This window comes from Anas acuta, chromosome 1 (assembly GCF_963932015.1).
Source record: "Anas acuta chromosome 1, bAnaAcu1.1, whole genome shotgun sequence".
NCBI lineage: Eukaryota > Metazoa > Chordata > Aves > Anseriformes > Anatidae > Anas > Anas acuta.
Window position 1 is genome coordinate 27,887,119 of NC_088979.1, and position 16,059 is coordinate 27,903,177.

Genomic DNA, 16,059 nt, shown 5'->3' on the forward strand with positions numbered 1-16,059 from the left:
TGTTCTTAACTACAAATCAAACTAATGTATGAATAAAAGTAAATCTTGTATAGTCATTTAAAAAGCAAAAAGCCATTGTCCATTGGGTATTGAAAAGCTGCTCTGTAAGAGAACTACCCTGTGTATTCCTTGTAGTTATCAATGGTATATCTGCATCATTTCACTGTGTAGAGTCTTCAGAATTTGTCTGCTGCAGTAGGTCTTGAGATTACTAAAACAGATTTTACCAAGTGAAGAGTTATGGCTCTAAATCCACTGAAAAGTTGATGTTAAAAAAAAATTACAAATTTTAACTCACCTAAACTGTGAAAGATAAGAAAATATTTGCCTCACTTCTAGCAAGGATAGTTCTCGTAACTGTACAACCACTGAATTACTGCACATGCAGATAAATTTCTGTTGATGTCAATTGGAATTTCACAAACTTCATTACGCAATGTGGGGGAGCTACATTTGCTGATAGTTCCAAGACTTTTATTTTTGTCTTTACTGAAAATATAGTGTTAAAACTTAGCCAAGAGTTACAACATCGACTTAACAATTTGTGGTTATTTTTCATTTTGTCCCCTGCTCCAAAGTGGAGTTATCAAAAACAGTCCTACCTTAACAACTGTTCCGTATAATGTAGACAGTACTACAGTACTATCAAGGCTTTCTTAAATGTGTGTGAAAGTCTGCTAATAATTCTATTGGTACACCATTTAAATGGCTGCTCCCACTGCTGGGGTTAAAAAAATAAATAAATAAATCTGCTGTCCAGACAAAACTTGTTGGACTTCTGAAGTCTTAGCATTCAACTTCTCTTGCAGCCTTCTTATTCCTAGTATAACTGCTTCATGGCTTGGTCAGAAACTCCACCACAACTATTTATTGGAGGCATCTTCTTTGAAGAGAATTGCAGTTCCTTCAGTTGGTTGGGCCTCCTGTTTTGTGTGCACTTGGACAGTACACCTTCCTCAGAGTGGAGACACTCAAGGCAAGAGCAGCTCTGTGGGCAGATAACGTTGTGTTGCTTATCCTAAAAGGAAGAGGCTAGAACTTGTAGGTTTGTAGAAAAATTACTTTCAAGGTGAGGTGGTAGGAAGGTTCAAGAAACCCCATTTCCCTAGCTCATCTTATGTATTAGTTGCTTTCTTGTAAAGAGACTAAGTGGAAGGAGGCTTCCCAATTGGGCTTGAACAAGGTTAAAGGTAAGTATTAAAAGCTTAAGTTCCTCTTCTGAAAACCCTTCAACAGAAGGCAGATAGTTCCAATTTTCCTAATTTAAAACAGGATCTTTTGCTTTAAGCAAAAGAAACTTCAAATATTATCAATTTATACTTAAATTCTTATTTTCATCAATCACAGCATCTTCCCTGTGATTGATTTTAAAAAAAAGAAAAAGTTGCCTGAACTGAAATAGGTTTTCACTGTTGCAGTTGAAATGTGAGTTCTTGTAAAACTTGTTTTCATATTATATAAATTGTTCTCAATCAGGTTTAAAATTTTGAATGTAAATTTTTTTCCAGGAAATGTAATGTTAAAGGAAGTCAGCAAATGAGAAATTGCAGTGCTTGCTTCTACAGTGAATAAAAGTGGGCATGCCCCAGGGTAGCATTGAAGATTATTTTTGTCCACACAAGGATTTATTTCCATATGTGAAGTTTGTGTATATGCAGTAAATATTACTGTTTTAGACTTCGTAAAGTGACTACTATGTATTTAGAAAATTAACTTCCATCAGTTTTTAAGATAGTGCTGATGCCATAAATTGAGTATTTAGGGCTTATTAACAATAAGTATGAATACTGTATTGAATAGGCTCCTTAAATGTCTGTTTTCAAAGAATCTGTATTACCTTAGTTGTAGTACAATTAAATTTTAGTTGTTGTGCAGACTCGTTAACAGCAGAATGTTTCTATTTAGCCACCCCGCACATCTCATCCTGTGGTGAAATTCTCCTGCACTGACTGTGAACCAATGGTCATTGACAAACTGCCTTTTGATAAATACGAGTTAGAGCCTTCACCACTGACCCAGTTTATCCTGGAAAGGAAATCTCCTCAGACCTGCTGGCAGGCAAGTAGAATACACGCTTAAATTCATTTATCTAAAGAAACATGTTTTTCATAAACTTTTTCTAGAAACAAAATATGATGTAAAATTTAAACACAATATTTTGGATTTACATATAATGTGCTTTATTGCAGGTATATGTGAGCAATAGTGCAAAATACAGTGAACTTGGTCATCCTTTTGGTTACTTGAAAGCTAGTACAGCGCTGAATTGTGTGAATTTATTTGTGATGCCTTACAATTATCCAGTCCTCCTTCCACTGCTAGGTAAATACCAATTCATGAAATCCTTTAGTAGAGAACTGAAAATTTGATCTGATCCAAACAGATTACTCCAAATGACAGTATTAGTCACATGCCTGTAGAAATCTAGAACGTTGAACAATGTATTATATTGTTAACTCATTTCACTAGTAAATAGTTGAGTAATACTGAATCACATCCAAAGTGTAAGAAAAATGTAATCGTTCTTTCAGATATGTTGTAGTCTTCTTCTTTACTGTTTCAGTAGCTATTTTCGCCAGTCTGTCTCATTATCAATTCAGTTTGATAAAATAATTTGTCATGTTCCATCTTTTGGCTGCAACTTTAATCTCTTGTTCATATTTAATTGCATATATGTTAAAGTGTATTCAAGAGTTGAGGAATTAACATTCTCTTGAGCATTTCTTCTGTTAGAAAAACATGTATAGACATATTTCATTTTGTTTCTATTTTCTATAACCATCAGATGACTTGTTTAAAGTGCACAAGGCAAAGCCAACATTAAAATGGCTGCAGTCATTTGAAAGCTATTTGAAGACAATGCCTCCTTATTATCTTGGGGTAAGATGACTTACTGTGTTCATGTTTCTATTTTATTATGTAACTTTAGTTATCTTTCTACTTATGGGTATTTTCTTCCCTATTTCAAGTAAAATGTATATTAATTTGAGAGAATGGCTAATCTTTTTATGTACAGTGATGTTTATAAGCAAAACCCTGCCCTGAAAAGCTTTTATTTTCTGTCTTTAAGGACTTCAGGTTCTGTATGAAATGGATATAGTTAGTTGAAATATGTTTATAACTTTTGTAAAGTTAAATATGACTCTACAATATATTCCATGTTTCAGCCTTTGAAGAAAGCTGTGAGAATGATGGGAGCACCAAACCTTATAGCTGACAATGTGGAATATGGACTTAGTTACAGTGTCATTTCATATCTCAAAAAGTTGAGTCAGCAGGTAATGTTGAAGCAAAAGAGCAGTAAAAACTTGTAATATCAGGATAATCTTAAAATATTCAAGTTCAATGGCTTTGAAGGAAAAAAGCAGAAAGATCAAGTTAATGCATTCCCTAAGCAACTAGCAAAATATTTTGGTTTTGTAAATTGAAGGAAAGCATTTAAACAGACTTATAGACTGGACTATAAAGATAGGTATGGAGGTACAAACTATTTTTTATATTTAAGGAACATTTTTACATGTATAGTTAGTATTATACTTTTGTCCAAAAGAAAACATGTTGTCTTACCTTAGATTGTAAAGCTGTTCTAGCATTTTTCTGAAAATAGGGTTTTATATTAGGTGCATCTGAATCAGTGTCCTGTGAAATGGGAAGCGTTCAGTAAATATAAAGTAAACTGACAGAATTCAGAATCTCAAATAGGAAAGACAGAAGTGGCAAGTGACCTTTTGAAAAATTATGAAGCTGTTGACTATACAGAATAGTGCTGGTGGTCCCCTGCACCAGCTAAAGCATTTCAGTCTTGCTACCTCCACTTTTAACTTGTTGAATTGTGCATGTTAAGCTTTCTTGTTCAGGAATAAAAGAATGCAATAGGCTTGAAACTGTAAGAAATAGTAGTGCAAGTACTTCTAACCCAGCTAACAAATATTTATGGAAACACTTTCTTAAAACGTTGATATGAAGTGTTATTTGAAGGAGGATGCAAGCTTCTTGAAGTCTAAAGTCTAGAGTATATTTTAGGAAATCATGGTCACATTGCTCAGTATTTTGCTAAGTGAACTAATCTCTCAACTTAGCCTTTTTACATTTCTAAAGTTCAGTGATGTACACTGCAAATTGCTCTTAAAGCTTTTCTAACTTCTGAAAAAAATCTGCCACTAGAGACAGAAGTATTCTTAAATACATTCGGATTTTAAGTAATCTATACATTTGTGAAAATGAAAAAGCATTGGCAGATGTATTACCAAATTACTTTTAGTTCTTTGTTCAGTTGTATTCTGCCAAAGAGTTGGCATTTATGAACATGTTTAATTTTGGTACAAATCTAATGTAATATTGGGGGTTAGGTCTGTCTAGTCAAACAGGATTGGGCATTATGTATTTCATTTCTTACTTATTATGACTATCTGTATTGAGCGTTTAGGAAGTTGATACCATTGTATGACAGATCACAACTATAGTTGTGGGAGAATTGGTCTTTTGAGAGTTAGTGTTTAGCTTTATAGCAGAAAAGTTTGAGTACAGATAGATTTGCTGAGAGTTGCTAGTCAAATTATGGCTTTCTGTGAAAATAAAAGCATTGCATGCATATTGGTGCTTAGATACCATAATGGGCAGCAGAGGAGAAATATGCAGAAGAACTAGGCACAAACTGTTCACTATATTTGAAATTGTAGTAAACATTAAGTGGTTTTGTATTAAGCACTCCTTAAGCACTCATCCTGGTTATGGTCGTCATAGTGTATTAGCACATTGTTGAATCTTCTAGGTAGGAATTTAAAATGAATAAGTCTGACTAATCCTTTTAAGAGCATATTGTCAATTTTATTTATTTATTTATTTCAAATTAAGGCCAAAATAGAGTCCGATAGAGTCATTGGCTCTGTAGGCAAAAAGGTAGCGCAAGAGACTGGAATTAAGGTCAGAAGCAGATCACACAACCTGTCTATGGCACATAGGAACGATTTTCAACATCTGCTACAGGGGATTACTGGGGAAATTCCTCATAGACCTCTAGACCTCAATATGAAGGAGTATGCTGGGTTCCAAATAGCTTTGCTGAATAAGGTAAGCACCACTGTGTGTAATGTTGTTATTTTCAATATACTACCATTGAAATGCTAGATATTGTTTCATACATTGTATTAATTGAAACTTTATTTGCTGAAACCGCAGGATTTGAAACCTCAGACTTTTAGAAATGCTTATGACATACCTAGAAGAAATCTTTTGGATCAGTTAACACGAATGAGATCTAATTTACTGAAGAGTACTCGGAAGCTCCTCAAAGGACAAGATGAAGGTTAGATAACTTTTTTTTTTGCCTACCTGTGATATGGCTTGTACTAAAAAATGAAAACTAAAAAAAAAATAGATAAGTTCTTAAAACCTTAGGAGATTATGGCAACAGACACCTACTTTTTTTCCTTAAATAACTTAATGGAAGAAAAATAGTTGAGGATAGAGAAGATAAATTCACTGGTCTATCCTTTAGTCTATCCAGAGGAGACCTGGTCATTTGCTTAGGATTCTTAGTTCATCTTTTTTCCCCAACCTTCATGATAAATCCTAACAAACTCAGGACAGTTCTGAACATTATGATCTTTCTCCATACAATAAGTACATTGTGAACAATAGAAAGGCAAGCTGGCTTACTGGGTGCTACTGGTGTGATTCTTTTGCCCTTAAGGCCAACAGTGAATAGTTCAGTAGTACAACTTATTCCTTACCCACCTTGTTCCTTACTCTAGTCATACTTCTTACTCCTTTCTCTTTTTGCCGTGTCTTCAGGTGCTACTTTATGGTATCTAACATAGATGATGAAAAAAGTGGAGAAAATGGGAAGGGCAGTGCAAGTGAAAGTGTATGTTATGTTTTCATACATAACTAATATTGTTTGAAAAGCAAAGTTACTGTTTCGGGTTAAACCACATCAAAAATGTTGGTTTTTTTCATGCTGTTTCTGGTAGTATATATGCTACTTGACTAAAGGCTTGGCAGCTTTAAATCCATCAGAATTGTTCATGTCCTATGGATTTTAAAATCTTATCAATTCCAGTGGTCAAAAATCAGTACTTCTTCAAGGTCAAGCTAGTTTCAACAATTAAATTTTGATTAGCTAAATTCAGATGGTTCTATTTCAAATCTATATGCTTGGCATTACTACTTTGCATTAATGTAGTTTTTCTTTGTAGTAATGTTTTAGATAAAATTTATTGCAATTATTTTTTTACCCATCTACCTCGTTGAAAAGCTATGGGACACTGGAAAGCTAAAATCCATGCATGACAACTATTTCTATTTCCATGTCATGATGGAACTCAAGACACATACTGATTCGTTTAAGCAAGCTTTCTACACTCCAAACTTGATGCTGTAAATACCAGTTAGGTGAGAATAATGGTGAGTTTCGCACATCTATTTTGTTAATGTATTTGATAAAAGACTGAAAATTGGAGTTAAGTGGATATAGGCTAAATTCTTGTAAGGTGGGCAGTATTGTATATTAATAAATGTTTCTGTTGAAACAGATCAAGTTCACAGTGTACCTATAGCACAAATGGGAAACTACCAGGAGTATCTAAAACAGATACCCTCTCCGCTCCGAGAACTTGATCCTGATCAACCACGAAGGCTCCATACATTTGGCAATCCATTCAAATTGGACAAAAAGGTGACTTTTCTATAATGCTGCTCTTAAGTTGTGTTGTTGTGTGTGTCTGCTGATTGGGCCATTCAAAGAACATGCATAGGTTAAAAAAAAAAAAATGCTTCCAAGTATATGGAAAGGCACTATCCATAAGAAAGTTCCTCAAATGTTTTTCCATCAACATTACTGTATGGAGGACGGTCTTTATTAGAAACCAGCATTGTGCCTTCAAGCTGTTGTATAGATGAAATACCTTGCAGAGTATGGACTTTCCCTTTCATCCACATCTGTCTTGGACTTCAGTAAATTGTGAATATAACTTAAATATTTTCCCTTCAATATTTATTTTTTTCATTCTACAACTATGAAAAGTTTGACAGCCCTCTTATCTTTTTCCTCCTGTTATTTTGGTTGACACTTAAGTCAATACACGATGGCATGTTGTACATTGCCATATACATGGTAAACATCATTATAACATCAAAGTTTTCACTATGTTTTACATTATGTGTTTCTGGTTTAAAGTTTATTCTGCCCATTTAATACAGGGAATGATGATAGATGAAGCAGATGAATTTGTATCAGGACCTCAGAATAAACATAAAAGACCCGGAGAACCAAATATGCAAGGGATTCCAAAAAGACGTCGCTGTATGTCACCCCTGCTCAGAGGTCGACCACAAACTCCTCCAGTTGTGAATAACCACATTGGAGGAAAGGGGCCACCGATACCAACCACACAAGCACAGCCTGACCTTGTTAAACCCATTCCTATTCACAAAAGTAAGTGAATCTTTGTTTTCAGAGAGTTCAGTTTTTATTTATGCAAAAAAAAAAGCTTGTTTATGTGAGAGTACCATTGGCTGATTTCCCAAATACGGCAATTTTTGAAAATGAAGTGTTTAAGTGTGCACCAGGGACTAATTACAAAGAGTTAATGTAGCCCTTCAAACAGAAGTCTCTCTCATAGGAACTTTCCAGTATAAACAGTGAATTTCCTGAATTAAATGAGGAGACAGTGTAAACAGTAGAATGTTCTTCCTTTTTCCTGGGAATTCGGATGCTTTGAAAGTATCACTGCATGAAGTCACTTTGAATTTCACTGCATTGGGGTGAATTCAATTCCTTTAGTGTGGAGCTGAGGTGCTGTGCAACAGTCCTGCTCACTGTTCAGCGCTACAGTAAATTTGTTAGGTCCCTTTAATGGGAAAAGAGAAACATGTTATAAGTACATTTTACAGGGTTTTTTTGCTCCATTTGATAGTACACGTAGTGATTTCCCTTCCCATGTGAAGAGTACACCTGTGATCTAAGCCATTAATTGCCAGGAGATAAACTGATGTGCTTACTGTTATAACCCACAAACATTTTTGTATGTCTGGCATGTATGATAGACTATAGCATATATGGTAGACTACACAAGCTGGAGCATAGCTTTCCAAGAATTTAATCAATATTCAATAGGCTCACTGACCTCTATCAGATTATAAGGAATAAAAAATTTACAAGTGTAATCTGTTTTTTTTTAGTGTCAGAAACTAATAATGAGATTGCAATGGATGATGTGGTGGAGAATCATGTTATAGACCCACTTTCGTCGGATGTTTTCCCAAATGCCATGGATTCAGAGTTCTCAATGTCCTCTTCTCCATTCAATTCATTGGATCGACCAGCAGCTCATACAGAGGATGTAGGCCATGAACATTTAGGGAATAACTTGAACGTTGATGGATTTTTGGAGAATCATGAGGAATTGGATAGTAAAGAACAAAGTACTGAGGAAAACTTGCCAATGTCTTCACCCAGTAAAGGGAAAAAAGCAGTGCACTGCAGGAGTTCCACAGAGATTAACATAGAGCTAAGAGCACAAATTATGAAAGAAATCCGAAAACCAGGAAGGAGTAAGTATACCAAATATCTTCATCAGATGATTGACTTGAGAGCTAGACAAAGAATTAATATTAGATCACTATTTAAATTTGTCTTGTGATTTAGTATTTTTCTAAAGTTAAAGACTTGTTTTTAAAACATTGATTAAAAACTGTGTGGATGAGTGATTAAAACATTGCTGTATCTTTCTATATCAGTGTTTATGGAAGTCATGGTTTTTATGTTCTTGGTATTAAGATTAGCACGTTAGGTGCTCCAGTATTATCCTGAACTCTCAGTATACTGCATTTGCTAATGTTAATATTGATAAAGCACTATGTTATGAGCCTGGTTGTTAGGTGATATATCCTAAAAGGTTATGAAAGCTGAACGAAATACGTTGCATTTTGCTCACATGAAGCAAAATGTTGCAACAGGTATCTGCCTGGTATCTCTTAAACTGTTTTTGCTCTTATTTTTTCAAGAGTATGAAAGAATCTTCTTTTTACTGAAACATGTACAAGGAAGCTTACAAACCCGTCTGATATTTTTGCAAAATGTTATTAAAGAAGCTTCAAGGTAGGTAACTGAATTGTATTAATCCTGTATAATGACACCATCGTGTATTGCTATTCATAGCTGCTTGACAACCATGCAGTTGTTTGAAACTTCCCACACAGAGCTTTGCATTGCAAGTAATCTCCTAGAGGGGGGGAAAAAACACAGAAATAGGTAAGCTTCCTGATGTGTTATTTGCTCAGGCTCACCTTTTTGCCTCATATCACATCTTCAGTTTTAGCTTAGCTTTAACTGCTAAGGTGCACAATGGTAATTAAAAAAATCAACTTCCAGAGCTCAGGTATGCGTGTACTGCTAATTTGAAGAACTGGAGGTACTGCATTTTACTGAGAACTAAGCTTTCAGAAACAGTTTAAATTCATTATTCTGCTTCAACTCAAAATCCTGTTCTAAAAATAGTTTTTGAGATTCAGGTTTGCTCCGTAAACATGTTTGCTCTTCAGATTTACTTCCTTCTGAAGTAAGTCCTATTTCCACAGCCGCAGACAGAGGTAGGGTTTGCTGGGGTTTTAAAATGTTGTTAATCCAGTGACACTTGTTCTTACATCATCTTCAGACTACTTGCCTAGCCTACTACGTGACCACTCAGAAAGGAAAAGAGAAACGTAATGCTGACTGGAACCAAGACTGTTAGATTTAAAAGAAATTCCAACATCTTTTCAACTGTAAATATAACTTTAAGGTTTACTTTGGTGAATAGTTGATTTTATGTTTTTGTTGAAGGCAGCTTTTTTCCTATGGCATTATTGATCAAAATTCATTATGAAATAAAAGGTGATTTTAGCATAAAACCATGCTGCGAGGTGAAGGTACACTGACCATAGGACATGGTTCATATGGCTCCTCTAGCCTTCTACTGCCAGCATAATTGGTCAGATAGGTCATGCTCTCCCTGTAACAACAATTGTTATTATCATGCTTTTGCTTGATCTGTCTTTATCACCTGTCAAAGTTGTTCCTTAGCCTGTAGATTGTACATACTTCCTCACTATCTCAGCAAATCCATATAATATTATTGCTCCTGTAGTCTTTGGCAGTCATTAGTGGGTTTGGAGTATTTGTACCCCTGAATGTGGCTCTTGAGATCTGTAATTCTTACTTCTGTTGCACTACTTCTGTTGCACTGCTTCTGTATTCTAGTTATCTTGAGCTGACTTCTTCCTTACAAGGCTTGGCAGTAGTTGAATGTTGTTAGATGCACCAGAACTGAATCCTGTCTGTCGATGTAGCTGACACTTTTTTGTATATGCTGGTGGAAAAAGTTGGCTAGAGAGGTCTTGAATATTTCTGGAGTTGGCATAGCAAGCCACTTATGGCCCTACCAGAAAGAAGTTTTTCACTTTCTGTTAAATAAAAACATAGAATTGTAAAACAGCCTAGGTTCAAAAGGGCCTTGAAAAATAGTTCCAACCTCTTGTGAGAAAAGGGAGCCTAGATAAGACTATCTAGCACCTTGCCCAATAGTCTAGCACAAGCTGACAGGAAAACATGAATGAAAATTCTTCAAATCGACAATTCTCAGTATCAGAAATTCAATTCCCTTTTATTTATTCTACAAACTGAGAGCTTTGAACTGTTAATTACATAACAAAGCATAAAGCGTGTACCTAGACAAAATGCTAAGAAATATCAACTTGTAATAAAAGCACTAGAAAGAATTAATACAGTTTTGAAATAATAACCTTAGTGCTCAATAACAACAATTACCCTAGGAAGTTTTACTAGGAATACTGATTTTCTTAGCAGGTTGGACAGTTAAATAAGTAAGTCAATGTTTAATTGTATTAATTAGTGTCATTTGCTATGATGAAAAGTTCTTTTGCCTTGAAAACTTGTTCCTGTGGTGTTCAGCATTTGGAAAAGCTTGTGAGATGTACTGTGGGACTTGACATAGTGACACATGTTGGCACAGGGTTTTGATGTATTGTGATAGCAGTTAATATATTTTTTTCCTACCTTCCATTAGGCTTTAATTTTCTAAGAAATGTATCCTGCTTCAAATGTACTTACCGGTATTCTGAAAAGTAACATTACTCACAGAATATAAGCATGCTGAATTTTCACTAAGATGTATTATAGTAAAACACCTCGTTATTAGCTTAAATCATTTGGCTTCTATTAGAGCAAATGAAAAGGAGTAGATGCTTATTTTCTGGGCTGGTACTTCTCAACAAGCAGGGATCAGGTATGAAGAGTGGTAAAGAATGGAGGGGAATCAGTACTTGGTGTGGGATTTGTTTGGAGTTACTAGGACTTATAAGTGAGCTGTGAGCATGGACTGGGAGGCCTGGCTGGGATCATAGGACAATAAGATCATAGGACTGAACTCTTGAGTACAGCTCAGAAAAGTGCTGAGTTGAAAGTGTGTGATCTTTGCATTGCTGCTTGTCACAGAGTATGTGTACAGCTGCCAAAGTGTCAGTCAGAATTGCTTCTCAGATGCAGAAACGTTGCGGGGGTTAGGGTTCGCTGGAAACAGCGATGGACAGTAATGCTGCAGTGGGTTCAAGCAAAGGAGACAAAATGGTCTGCTGCCCATATTTCTATAGTCAATAAGGAATAGAAGTGCAGAGACTCCAGGTATGGAGTAAATCTGTGTTCTCTTTAGTTTCTTAAACTTCATTTGTATTTTCTTGATATCTGCTCTGCAGTGTGCAGTGGCTATTTCTCCACCAGTACCAAAATCACTTGGCTTTTGTGAATGCACTGTGAAGGCATGCAAATAATCCCTAAAAGCTGTTGCTAGCTTTAGGACTGTAGTTTTGGGATATATTTTATTTCTGTACTTGAGAAGTTCACTGATGGAAATAGTGAACACTTAAGAATTTCTTCTGGCTTTCTGAAGGCTGAGTGATGTTCTACATACTAGAATAGACTCGAGTAACCCTAGTTTTATATTCTCACTAAATTGAAAGCAAGTTAGTAGCTTAACAGAACTTGAGGAGACAGCAGTATATGTAATGTCATCATGCACTGTACCTAAAATAGTTACTGAAGATTCCAGGGTTCAGTAAAAGTTTGGGAATAATGTTTTATTTACTACCATGTGTATTTATTATGCTTTGTTTTAAATGCAGGTTTAAAAAACGAATGTTGATAGAACAGCTAGAGAGTTTCCTGGAAGAAATCCATCGCAGATCCAATCAGGTCAACCATATCAACAGCAGCTAAGGAACTGCACACAAGAGAAAGCCACAGCAGGGCACTGCTGTCCTTACTTGCATTCATTTTTGACATGCACTCTTATCTCAAGTTCTGTATCGGAAAGAATGAGAAGCTGCTTTATAAAATGATGAGAAAAGTATCCATCATCTTTTTTCTTCATTTCTGTTATTTTTGTAATGTGAAAAATATCACGAAAACATTTTTATTTAAATGGAGAACTCCTTGCTTGTCATGGACTTAAGTGTCACTTTCCCTCAGGTTCTATTTTCTTAATCCAACCTTCAAAATTATCACCTCTTAAGGTTGAACTTTGCCAAAAAGTTGCTTTGTAATTTTCAGAAAAAAAAAAGCACATACATAAAACAAGGTAATGTTTTGTATATACAGTTATTTTGGATATATTATTGTAAGTTGTATAAATGTATTTTGAAAAATATTTAAGAAAAGCACTTTTGTTATTCCATCAATAAAAGCTCTATTTTAATCTTTGTGTAGGACTGAGTACATTTTTTACTTGGAATGGTTCCTTCTGCCTTCCTTTCACAGTGCCTTAGTGTTGGCGTGATACTGAACGATGAGCAGTTTTGTATCATTGGATATTCTGTTATTAATCAGAACGAAAGAAAAGCAAAAGAGTCATGACTATGGTAGGATGATGATCTTAGTGTTGTGTACTTCGTGCTTTACTGTTTAGTGAATAGAGTAACAAACTTACTGTATGTGCATTGACATCAATGACAATTTTATGAAGATACAGGGTAGAAAAGCAGAGGTCAGTAGCTTCTGAGGAATTCTGCACACTTCTGTGTCAGAAGCTTTTGTGTGTTTACAAATGGAGCAGTCCAGCAATCTTGGACGTGAGTTATTACTGAATACTTTATTGGTTCTGTCTTTCATCTTCGCTAACTTCTGGAAAGCTTTGACTCAATGGGAGCAGCACTTTTCTGAAGGGTTGGTTTGTGATCTTCACCTAAAATCTTTATGGGCAGGGTTTCTGATGCATCGTGTAATCAGTTGATGACTTGTACTAAAACACTGTATCTTAGCTTTTAATAGGGTGCTGAAAAAGCTATTTTTCAATATACTGTTAGCTTCATTTTGTGTTCTTCAGGAATGTGTTCTATGCTGTGTTCATTTAAAAGAAAAAGATAGTGAAGGTAGGTATTACTACCTTTTTGGTAGTAATATTTTTGTTACTAATTCAGTGGTATATCTACTTCCTACCTGCCTTCTGCCAGTTTTGGAACAACTTTTCAACTTTTCACAGCTTTTTGCTGCTTCCTTGTTACCTTCCGATCTCAGCTAGATTATAGCTAAGTCTGGGACTAGACTGAACTTCAGTTTTGTTCTCAAGACCTCAGGAAAGAGAAATAAAGCTGTGCTTGAAAACCTGGCCTTCCTGGAGGATACTTTCAGATAACCTTGATACTGAACAGAGTGAGCTGACTTCAGTCAGTTACCTGCTAGCATGATGAAGTTGATCAGAAGCTGTGGCTCAGATTATTAAACGTTTAGGTGGCAAAATCTGTTCAGCTTTTCCTCAAATGTGTATATGCCTACAATCTTTGCAGTTGTGGTGCTAATGATTCCTAGACAGCTGCTTCCTGTAGTGTGTATGAAGTAATCAGGTGGCAGACTTACTCTTTTCCTTGCAAGTGTTGTTGTTTTAAACAATTTTATTAAATATATGCATAATGTAGCCTTTAATTTCATTGAAGGAAGGTTCACCATAGAAGGAACAGAAGACAGTGTAATTGACTAGCATTTATTATGAAGGATTTGTAATTCTTCCTATAAAGAGTACTGAACCTGTAAATGAAAATAATATTGAAATTTCAGTGTTTGGGACCAGGTTTTCAAAAAGCATAGTACAGTTTAAGTACAATTAAGTACAAATTAAGCACAGAACTAGCAGATTTGTAATCATTTGTTGCAATTGCATGTTCAATTGTTCCATACATAAGTTGTATGCTTGCCTTTTTAATAGAGCAATAGAATAATTTAAAAATTTCAATACTAAAAACAAAATACTAAAAACAAAGGCCTTTCTAAATAGTAACCTAGAAATGTGCCCAAAGCATTGACTAAAGAATCACCTTTGAACAGAAAAGGAGAACCCTTTGCTGTTTTTCCCCTTGAAAAAAATTAATTCACGAAGTCTAAACAAAACACCTGAATGTTCTCAATTTTCTTCTCATTAAAAAGCTTAAATTACATAAATGCACTTCTGATTTTGAGCTGATTGGAGGGTACGTAGTGTTTCATGTAAGAATCCTGTTACAATCTGATTTGCTTCTTATACAATTTATCATATACTGTAAACTGAGCAAATTTATTCCCCCCAAATCCCTGTTTGCTCTGTCTGCAGCTCAGGTTTCATAGATCAGATTTCCTTTTTTAGTGCCTGTTCTTAATTCCATATGTGCTAGAAAAGATGATTATTCACTATTATGGTAATGATTGTCAAAGTATTTTTAAATTAGTGTGCTTTAGTCTTTAATAATTGTATTTTGATTTTTAAAAAGTTTTTAAGGCTGTTAATTGCACATGTATTCACCCTCTAAGGGAACATCATTGGTTTCTTGTAAGCAGGTAGGGAAAGACTGATTCCCTTCAGTGTTTTGGCAGGCCCCAAGCAATGTTCTACTGGACCCTAAGAATGGTTGTATGTTCCCTGAAAATCTGAACAGGAGTGACCGACCTGAATTATAAGAGAAATGTGGTGGTTTGAAGGATTTTATAGGAAGAGACCTAAAGGTGCAAATTTCCTGCATGGAAAGGAAGGGTAAGGGTTGTTGGAGTTGGCCTGAGAGTGCAGAGGAGCAAAGACATGCTAAAGGTGTGTAAAATTATTTGTTACTGTCAACTGGCCTTATGGTGTTCTCCTTTGGCAGAGAATCTGGGGTAGTTTATATAATTCGACAGTTGAAAGGAGAGAGTCTGATGCAGAAACCAAAAAAGCACGGTGATGCTTCAGGTTTTCAGGTATATTCTGCATTTTTTTGTTTGTTTGGGGGAAGTTTTTTAGTGAGAAAGTTGCCATTTGCAGAAGAAAACGTGTTTTTTGGTAATTATTTGTAAAAGTGAATATATAAGTTTTTTTGCAGGGCTGAGGTCTCAGTTTCCAAATTACTTACAATAAATATCTATGGCTTTTGATAACTTGAGTGTTTCATGAGGATGTGAAGTAGTGAAGGGTTTAATCTCCTTTAAGGTGTTGGTATTTGTGATATGAGGGAAGTTTTGCTTCTGTGTATTCTGAGCTGCAGCTCGGTAAAAGGTTGTTAGTCTGCAGAACCTCTGAACTTCTATAGCCTTTCAAACTGCTGAGGTAGGAATTAAAACAGGGAATTTCAGGCCCTGAAAGCCTGGTGTCTACAGTCAGAAGTCTATTTTGCTGTGTGCTGTGTAGGCATGAGCAAGTTTCATTTACAGGGAGGATCTAAATTTTAACTTGAGATACTGATCCAGCCAATTTATGATTTGAGTTGCCCTGTGGAGGTCTGTCTCCTGTGCTGGGGCATTCAAGATCTTCAGTAAGATATTTCTGGTGTCTGTAATAGTTGTGGAAAGGCTATTTAGGCTCGTATAAATGGAAGAAGGGAACTTGAGTTCTCTACTTTGCCTACCATTTTTAAAACAAAAAAAACCAAAACTATTATTTGTGTGTACTTTAAAATCTAAACCCGCTATTTTCATGGTTGTTAACATTTCCTAGGCTGAAGAATGTAGCTTTACATACAACAAACTTTTAATTGATTTCAGTGCTACTTGTGAATGATCCTGCTACTGAA

General features: G+C 35.4%; 1 protein-coding gene across 4 annotated transcripts in view; it reads left to right on the forward strand.

Annotated features, from left to right (window-relative positions):
- INTS6 (integrator complex subunit 6) overlaps positions 1–12,749 on the forward strand; it is a 42,544-nt gene extending 29,795 nt beyond the window's left edge. For 2 of the 4 annotated variants that reach the window (XM_068674006.1, XM_068674024.1), the window contains 11 exons: positions 1,906–2,058; positions 2,190–2,322; positions 2,786–2,880; positions 3,168–3,278; positions 4,855–5,070; positions 5,179–5,305; positions 6,534–6,676; positions 7,201–7,435; positions 8,182–8,553; positions 9,007–9,100; positions 12,178–12,749. In XM_068674006.1, the coding sequence (XP_068530107.1) occupies positions 1,906–2,058; positions 2,190–2,322; positions 2,786–2,880; positions 3,168–3,278; positions 4,855–5,070; positions 5,179–5,305; positions 6,534–6,676; positions 7,201–7,435; positions 8,182–8,553; positions 9,007–9,100; positions 12,178–12,271 (1,773 nt within the window). In that variant the 3' untranslated portion in view covers positions 12,272–12,749. Of the gene's footprint in view, positions 1–1,905; positions 2,059–2,189; positions 2,323–2,785; positions 2,881–3,167; positions 3,279–4,854; positions 5,071–5,178; positions 5,306–6,533; positions 6,677–7,200; positions 7,436–8,181; positions 8,554–9,006; positions 9,101–9,656; positions 9,766–12,177 lie in introns of all 4 variants that reach the window. The other 2 variants (XR_011093782.1, XM_068674017.1) reach the window with 2 other exon arrangements.
- The last annotated feature ends 3,310 nt before the right edge of the window (positions 12,750–16,059 follow it).